This window comes from Populus alba, chromosome 17 (genome assembly GCF_005239225.2).
Source record: "Populus alba chromosome 17, ASM523922v2, whole genome shotgun sequence".
In the NCBI taxonomy this organism is placed as follows: domain Eukaryota; kingdom Viridiplantae; phylum Streptophyta; class Magnoliopsida; order Malpighiales; family Salicaceae; genus Populus; species Populus alba.
In genome coordinates this window covers 867,905-876,874 of record NC_133300.1, presented here as the reverse complement: position 1 = coordinate 876,874, position 8,970 = coordinate 867,905, and the positions used below count along the sequence as shown (strand labels likewise).

General features: G+C 31.5%; 1 protein-coding gene across 4 annotated transcripts; it reads right to left on the bottom strand.

The window, feature by feature from the left end:
- Nucleotides 1–2,596: 2,596 nt before the first annotated feature.
- On the bottom strand, nucleotides 2,597–6,594 carry LOC118053342 (LEAF RUST 10 DISEASE-RESISTANCE LOCUS RECEPTOR-LIKE PROTEIN KINASE-like 1.2). 4 transcript variants are annotated; one of them, XM_073405700.1, is made up of 7 exons: nucleotides 5,999–6,594; nucleotides 5,612–5,901; nucleotides 5,382–5,417; nucleotides 4,562–4,594; nucleotides 3,941–3,964; nucleotides 3,774–3,803; nucleotides 2,597–3,563 (listed from the first exon to the last, which is right to left on the bottom strand). In XM_073405700.1, the coding sequence occupies exons 2-7, from the start codon at nucleotides 5,874–5,876 to the stop codon at nucleotides 3,499–3,501; spliced, it is 453 nt and encodes a 150-aa protein (XP_073261801.1). In that variant the 5' UTR covers nucleotides 5,877–5,901; nucleotides 5,999–6,594; the 3' UTR covers nucleotides 2,597–3,498. The 4 variants fall into 4 exon arrangements, with proteins under 4 accessions (XP_073261801.1, XP_073261802.1, XP_034920444.1 ...); XM_073405701.1 differs by having other exon boundaries at nucleotides 6,168–6,594; XM_035064553.2 differs by having other exon boundaries at nucleotides 2,598–3,563; nucleotides 5,612–6,591.
- Between the last annotated feature and the right edge of the window lie 2,376 nt (nucleotides 6,595–8,970).

Genomic DNA, 8,970 nt, shown 5'->3' with positions numbered 1-8,970 from the left:
ATTGTTTAGTGAATTTTTGTACTTTCAAAATAAAAAAATACACAAGGAATATGTCTCCAGAGAAAATATTTTTTTTTTTTATCCATAAAATATTTTTGTAAAAAAATCTTAATTCCAAAATTATCAAACTAAGACATGGAACGATAAAAATGGTTATTATCATATTTTTAAAATCTGACTTGAGAGAAAGCCAGGTCACGTGGTGGAAGGGTCAACCCCAGATAGCCCTTAAACCAGGTTAACCCAATTTTTTTTTTTGAAAGGATCAAAATAATGTTTTGATAATTTTTTTTGCTAGATTGGGATTTCAGGTTAGTCGAGCTATTTCACAAAATTTAGATATGGTTAAAGGGGATCACTAGATTCGGATCTCAAGTTGATTGAGCTGTTTTTGTTCTGGTTAAAGGGAATTGTCATATTGTGATTTCAGGTAAGCAAGCTATTTTTTTCACTTTTAGGTTATAGTTAAAAGGGATTGCCAGATTGGGTTCTTGGTTGACCGAACTTTTAGTTCTGGTTAAAGGGAATCACTATATGAGTATTTCAGGCTAGCTGAGCTATTTTATAGATTTTTGGTTATGCGAAATTGAGATCTTAGGTTGACTGAGCTGTTTTGGTTCTAGTTAGAGAGAATCTCCATATCAGGATTTTAGGTTAGCCAAGCATTTTTTTTTATTCTAAATTTGGTTTTAGTTAAAGGGATTGTTAGATTAGGATCTCAGGTTAACCAAGTCATTGTTTCTAGTAGAACTGCCAGATTGAGATTTCAAGTTGAATAAGTTAAAGACAAAGACCAAGCTTCTAGTTAAAAGGGGTTTCTAAATTGAGATTTCAGGTTAATTGAGCTAAAGGTAATATTTTTTGGTCTGGTGAAAGGGGATCATCAAATTGGGATCTTCAATTAACTAAGCTATGGGTTCTAGTTAAAGAGAATCTCTAGATTAGAATTTTAGGTTGATCGAGTTAAAAATAAAGACCAAGATTTTGGTTAAAGGGGATCTTTAGATTGAGATTTCAAGTTAACCAAGCTATGAAAATATTTTGGTTCTGGTTAAAAGGGATCGCTGGATTGAGATTTCAGTTTGATCGAGGTAAAGACAAAGGCCATGGTTTTGGTTAAAGGGGATCTCTAGATTGGGATTTCAGGCTAACCGAGCTGAAGATAACATTTTTTGTACTGGTTAAAAGGGATCATTAGATTGTGATCTCTGATTGACCGTGCTGGTTTTCAGATTTTGGTTATGGTTAAAGGTGATCGCCAAATTGGGATCTCATGTTAACCAAGCTATTGGTTCTAGTTAAAAGGAAACCTTAGATTGAGATTTCAGGTTGGTCAAGCTAAAGATAAAGACCAAGGATCTGGTTAAAGGGAGTCTCTTGATTGAAATTTCATGTTAACAAAGTTGAATGTATCATTTTGGTTTTAGTTAAAGGGGATTGCCAGATTGAGATCTCAAGTTGACTAAGCTATTGGTTTTGGTTAAAAAGAATTGCTAGATTAAGATTTTAGGTTAGCTGAGCTGCTTTTCACATTTTGATTCTGGTTAAAGGAAATCGCTAGATTAGGATTTCAGGTTAGCTGCATTTCAGATTTTAATTTTAGTTAAAGGGAATCACTAGATTGGGATCTTAGTTTGACCAAACTTTTGGTAAAGATTTTTGATTTGGTTAAAGGGAATCACCATATTATAATTTCAAGATAACTAAGTTGTACACAATTAGATCGAAGTTCTGGTTGAAGGGGATTGCTGCGAAAACAGAGTTTCAGGTCAATCAAACTAAAAGCTTTGAAAAGATTAGTTTTGAAAAAAATAGTTCGTTTGTCTTTACAAAGATACTACGCAAAGCACTTAACAAGTCTTTGCTCCATAAGTATTGTAAAGAGGGGTCATCTGTCGTAACCTAATTTTTTACCCCATTTTTGAAAAAAATAGCAAAACAACAAAAACCTAAAAAATACATTCTTGACATAGTTACATCACTTTCAAAGTCTTTTCTAAGAAATAAAAAAATCTACTTTCGACGCATTCAATCGTTAACGTGCTTTTTAAGTTAATGTTAATGTGGCTTTTAAAAAAATCAAAATATAAATAAACTATCTGTGTGATTTCCTTTGCTTGCAGGTCATGGTGAGAGCCACTGTTGGCATAAGAAGGAAGAGAAGAAGTAGCCACCTCAGATCCACCTTGTTTTTCAATTCACTGGTGACAGTGAATGGAACCATGTACCGATAGTGATGGTGGCGCGTTGGACTCACACGCCACTATCGTTTCTCCATTTCCAGCACCTTATAGCAGTCTCTCAAAGCTATCCTCAGCCTCTAGAAGGTCTATTTTGGGATTCAGATGATTTTTTTTATGATCTGTGTTTAATTACAATGTTGTGTAAATGTTTGTAATTGCATGGGTGTGTGGGTTAATTAGTAAGAATAGATGGGTATGTGTGTTTGTATTTTCTTATATGTTTTTGAATGTTTAAATCCAAAAAGACAAAAAAAATTAAATGTTTTTTTTATTGCATATGCTTAAGTCTCTTAAAAATGAAAAAAAATAAAAATCATATCTTGCTTTAAAAAATAAAATACGTGGTGGTGTTTTAGTATGTTTATGGAAATTTTTAAAAAATATATATTTGCATGCATTTTAGATTTAATAATCAGTTTATTGAATTAATGAGAATTTGATCAATATTTGAAATAACTTATAAAATTTTAGTTCATGAGAATTAATGGTCAATATTCTGGTATAAATATTGGATCTATAAGTAGACTGGTAATTAAATATCATGAATTGACTATATAATTCTCAGAATTATTCTGAATATTCACTAATTTTAATTGAGAGTATTTTTTCACCACCACAAACTAGTTGTGGAAAACCCTTCCGCCTTTCAAGATGAGTGAACCCTATTAGGGCACTTGTATGAATCTTTTCTATAAGAATTTATTTGAGTATACGAGTCCATAATAAATTTAAAAAGCCATATTTATTCACATGGATGAATCTTTACCCCGAATCATAGACAAACTATCGATCAAAAACCCATCAAAACCTTTCAACCATATTTAAACCACACAATGCAGTTTATCTTGGGTTAGAAGATATTAATACTTTTCCTAGCAACAATCAGTCTCTTACCTATGAAATCTTTGATAAGACCAGTATATCTAAGTTTTCTTAACAACCCTGAACTAAACAACTAGATAATGATTCCCTAACACCCCGACTCGGCGCATCATGCGACATATACCCATCATAAAATTTGTTTTAAAAAATGTTTAAGACAAAAGCCATTAATAGTTAATTTGATTGTAGTGCGTGTATATATATGTTAATAGTTTATGGATATATGTGCAGTTTTCAATTCATCATTACAATTCCGCAACACACGTTGTAATTTACACATCATACGGTAGCAATAATAAGATGAATGGATCATATTTACCCCAATTAAGGAAAAGAAAATATTAAGTGAAATCTCTATTTATAGTAATTTTGCCTAATAAGGTATATGAAAAAATTGATCCTTACTTGTGACCAAGCCGAATTCCAGATACCGTTTTCCTGTTCCCAAAGAAAACAAGTACATTTAATATCAATGGATTTTAGGAAAGATATGTACAAAATGCTCAAAGCTTATGCATTGGAAAACACAAGGTCAAATGGTCAATGATTCATGACCGATGAAATGCTTAAGGTAAATTTATGAAACCATTTTCAGATTATTTTTATTAGTTGAATATTAATAAAAAAAAAAGAAGCAAATTAACTCACCCTTGTCTTGATCAAATGTCAGCCAGATATCTAATATTCATAAAGAAAAGAGAAAACTATTGTCAGCGTGCAAAATCTTGATAATGAATAAATAACAAGCCATGATATACATTGCAAGGAGTCCAATCCAATTAAGCCACAATCAATGAGACATCAATAGTCCTCACCTTGTAAAAACCAGGTTTTTCGCCCTAAAAAACAGTAGTGACAGTGTTAAAAATCTTATAATGACGTTAAATAAATCAACGCATGAAAGAAACATAATATGTCCAATATCTTATTTTATTTTGAGAATATTCAAATTAGAGAGTTTCAAGTAAAAGAAACAATTATCTTAATTATATATTAATTTCAATATTATTTTTATAAATAAGTTCTAGAATTAGAGGTTTTTTGCACCTCATTGTTTTAGAAAAAACAATGGAGTCGGGGTGTTAATTTTTCTTTTATGAAATTAGGCTCCTGTGTCATTTTTTCTTTTTAATTAATGGCATTAATTAGAAGGGTATGAAGTAGGTACACATTACCCGAAAATCATATCGATAGATATTATTATTTATTTTATTTATTTATTTATTTATTATCTCATACCTTCCTTAATTCTCATTTGACATACTTAATACGTGATTACTTAGCCAGGTAGAGTGGATATTCACTTCATGCTCCGCTCATTGCCATCTTACATGAGATTTTACATAAAATTCTTGGCTAGCAAAGGGTCAAGATATTGTTTTTAATTTAATTTTTATTAGGTTCCATGTTTAATAGGTAAATAGAAAAGCTCTTACCAAGTTTTGTGAGTACCTCATCAGCCAGAAATTCTGCAAGAAACACAAACGATTGTTTTTGTTATTAAATTAAAAAAAAAATGATCTTGATAATTGTACTGTTTACCGGGAAATATAGAAATATAATAACTAAATAATTGCCTTGTGCTTTATTGTGGGTCGGGCCGGGTCAAAAAAATCTTTAAACCTAAAATAAGAAACATGTTTGCTGCTGCTCAAGTATTTTCTAAGTTGCAACAAAAATTTTAATTTTTAACTTAGATTTTGATATATACGTTCAAAAATTGGTCTAGCCAGTAGACAGTGATTTATTAGGCAGAATACACTCTATAATGAATTTGCTAATTAGGTTTTTTATAATAATTATACACTGCGCATTTGGTAAATAAAGGTGAAAATCTTGCATAATATTTTGTGTATAAAACTTAAATAATAATACAGATCTTGGGAAATGTTTTTTTAAAATTAGTTTATAATGCTGTAGGAGAGAGGTTTAAATTTGAGAGAGAAATAAAAAAAAGATATATTTAATATATAATTGGGGAAGGGGTGTTTAAAAGTTAGCCCAACTACGGGAGTTAATTTGCAACCTTTCTAATAATAATAAAAAATATTTCCTTTTCTTAACTAAATGTCTGTGTCTATATTTATAATATATAAGAGAGGGAGGGAGGGAGCTTGACAAAGTACATGACTATGAAAACTCTGTTTTCAACCAATGCCATGCTGTTTGTTACCTTTGGAGCTAATTAAATAGAATATTAATTAAAAAATGAATAATATATGTAAAAAATAACAGCGATACGAAGGAGTTTTTTACCTGTTACAACTCTGATCGGATCATCCATGATGTTGGCTGTTTTATTAAAAAGAAATAAAAACAAAAGTCAAATTAAAATAATTGATTTAAGAGATTAATTGGTTGAAAACTTGAAATTGTGTTACGCGACTAATTTTTCTTTCTCTATTGTCTTGTAGAAGATTTCTATTAAGCAATACAAAAATAAGCAGATACATTAATTGGCCGAGAGAGAAAAAGAAAACACGTACAGTAGAATGAATATCCACAACTGTTCTTGTCCGCGGTGGCTTCATCGAGATAACTGCAGCGGTGCTCTTTGACAGAATCACAGCAGAAGGAGAACCATGAAAGCTCGAACCCATTCACCAGAATATCATGGACGTCTGTATACGACATATCGGCTTTGTTTTCCGGCAGGAGAGATGGAGGCAAAAAATAAATCAAATTTATAAGGCATAAGTCCGGCACCTCCAGCAAGGCGGCACCAACCATGACATAGGAATGACCTTCCATGTTGATGGATCTGGGAGAAGAAACACTGCTAGAAAAGGTAGAATTATATGCAGTCGAATTGCCATTTATGCAAGAACTGGTATCCAAAATATAATCTGGAGGACTCGGTATTTGATTCTCACAAGTTATAAAAATCAACTTAGGGAAGTCGACGACTGGGCTAAAGAACTTATATGGATGATAATCCACAAGTTGATGAGGGAGGGAGAAGCAATCATCCTTCTGAACAGCAGCATCCACAACTCGAATTGTGAAGTTACTGTAACTGATTGCCTGAACATAATACTTTACCTTGTTCAAGATTAAAGTTGGACGAACGTTGTTTTCACAATCAAGTTCAAAATTTTGGTTGCCACAGCCTTTGGGATCGGTTTTTAATCGAAAAGGGTAGCTAATATTACGGATATTGCCACAAGAAGAAGGAGCGCAGTCATTGATGTTCTTTCTAGCACTGCAAGAATGGTGGGTGGATAGGATAACTAACACGAGAAGGGCTACATGCGCACCAAAGAGGTGCCTTGATATGCCACTGAACATTGAGAGACAAAACATTTATGGCAAATAAAATAATGGTTTTGTTAGATTTTGCACAAAAGATTTATAGGATATAACTGTATTATGTGTTCTTGAGATGAGAGCAATTACTACTTGTCTACGAATACCAACTTGGATCAAGACAAAAGCAAACCAATGGCCACAAATTATTGATGAGTTCAAAGTCTTAGCTAATACTTATCTACTAATGAGATAATGGCTACAAAAGTCAAAGTATCCATTAGAAGGGTTCATTGAGTTTATTTTAAAGCCTAAAATGAAGTGAATTGAAGAGAAAGACTCAAATCTATAATTATGGATATTTGTTTATTTTTTTGAACCATATTTAGGGCTACAAAAAGGTTTTGGATGTGATTCAATTTGAATTGCAAACTAAACATTTATATCTTTCAAATAATATATTGCAGGCAACTAATTCATCTAGAAAAAAAAAAACAACATATTTAAAGTTGGGTATAGAAAATGCCAGTAAAGTGCAAAAACAAAAAATATATATTTTCTTTTAAAAACTATGGATTCCATTACAACGAATCCTTAATATTATTGAGTGCTTATGTGGTAGGCTTTAATTCACTTATTTTATAAGGATTCCATATAAAAAAATTAATGTTTATTTTAGAAGGCATCTTCCTTTTGTTCAACAAGGATTCTTCAACAATTATTTTTCTTAGGTGTTTTTTCACTATCATACGAGACAAATGGTGGAAATAATTTTAGACTATTGTTTTATTAGTTTTTATTATTTTAAACCTTATTTTAACTAGTTTAGGCTTCATTTAAATTAGATGTATGTTTGACCCATTAGTTTTAGGATGATTACATATAAATACTTTTATGTAAGGATTTTTATTTAGTTTATGAAATTTTATCTAAGTTTGTCGTATACTGTGTGTCTTTTTCTCTTTTTATAGTTGAGTAATTCTCATACTAAGTTTTTAATTTAACTTACAAACTTCTCGAAGAATCGATCACTTCGTTGTAATTTATATTTCTCATTCGCATCTCATTGTAATTTATCTAGGTTTTTGTTTCTTGGTTTCCTTGGATTCTATCTCTCTATGGATTTGGCTATTACAAAAAAAAAAAAAACAGAATCTTGATTAATCTTTGTGGTGTTTTGGTTTTTTTTTTTTTTTTTTTTAAAGGAAAAGGAAGAAGAGAATCGGTTTTTGATAAGGAAAGAGAAAAAAAATCTTGAAGTTACTAAAAAAAAATCGCACACAAATAACAAATTGTATTCATCTTTGAATTTGAAAAATTCAGCACCTATTAAAAAAAAAAGAATCAAAATCACAAACCTTGAAAGGATTCTTGGAGAAATAGAAAAACAACATGCATTGATAATGTCAATACCAATGTATGAAAAAAAAAACAATAATTAATCTAAGAAAATTAATTAAAAAATACAACAAAAGAAATATTTTTTTTTCATTTTATATCCAGAAGCAAATAATTTAAAAAAAACTCTGCATACTAGTTCCATAAATAATTATTATAAAACAATTATTAATATTAAATAAAGTTTTCTTTGCATCGAACCATTTACAAAGAACTTCCATTGCAAAGACTGCATCAGCCGAACCTGGAATGGTCCAATAGCCTTCCTGAGAACTTCATTGTAAAATGGACAGAAATTTATAATAGAATCAATCAAAAGGAATCCCTGCCTAGATTGACCATAACCCTAATTCCCACCTTCCAAAAATCCTCTACAACTTTGTCATCTGGTGGTCTGGGTTCCAGGTTTTGATTAGATCACCGGGTCAGACGGGTTAAATTTTTTTTAAAAAGAAAATCAAAACAACGTCGTTTTAGTAAAAAAAACAAAAAAAATAAAGTCAACGGATTTGTGGCCGGGTATTGATTGGGTCTTGCCGGTCAACTGAGTCACCGGGTCAACCTGCCTGGTCACACCGAGTTTTTTCTTTATTTTTTCATTAACCCGGTCTGATTTTAGTCTCGGGTCAGTCGGGTTTCAAAACTATGACACCATGACTAAAAAAATAATCCCACAGCCTCATTAGCTAGCATTCTAACTTGCGGACTCCACCCTACTACACAACCTTTCTCACCCACGAGAAACTAAAAAAGTATCCCACAACATATGTCATCCACAAATGTTTTGGGGGAGCTAGGTTTGCTCAGTATCCCTGGTTACCCACAAGAAATAGAAATTACTGACCTTGTTCAAGCCCCAAGCTTAGATCAGAAATGCTACCAAAGACCACATATATAACTGACCTTGGTGGTTTGTTGCTGATCCACTCGGTAAAGAGATCAAGATTATAGTAACCATCATCTTCAATACACTCGTCCAAATATATTGATGGCCTTGTGGGTCTAGGCCTAAAGGCTCTGGACTTAGGGCTACGTCAGGAGCCACCCATTGCGGGCTTAGCTATGGCTAAGGCTTTTTATATGATAACTATATTGATGGACTTATTTTCTCCATAAAATACTTTCCAAAACTTTCATAAATACAACCAAAGTAAAATAACTAAATTTATTTTAAAAGTAAAATAACTAATATCTATTTTTC

Excerpts from the sequence above, each read along its gene's own strand:
- LOC118053342 (XM_035064553.2), bottom strand. The coding sequence starts at position 6,428 with ATGTTTTGTCTCTCAATGTTCAGTGGCATATCAAGGCACCTCTTTGGT. Across the intron at positions 4,595-5,381 it reads TCCGATCAGAGTTGTAACAG|AATTTCTGGCTGATGAGGTA; the intron begins GTAAAAAACTCC and ends TGTTTCTTGCAG. Across the intron at positions 3,804-3,940 it reads AAAAACCTGGTTTTTACAAG|ATATCTGGCTGACATTTGAT; the intron begins GTGAGGACTATT and ends TATGAATATTAG.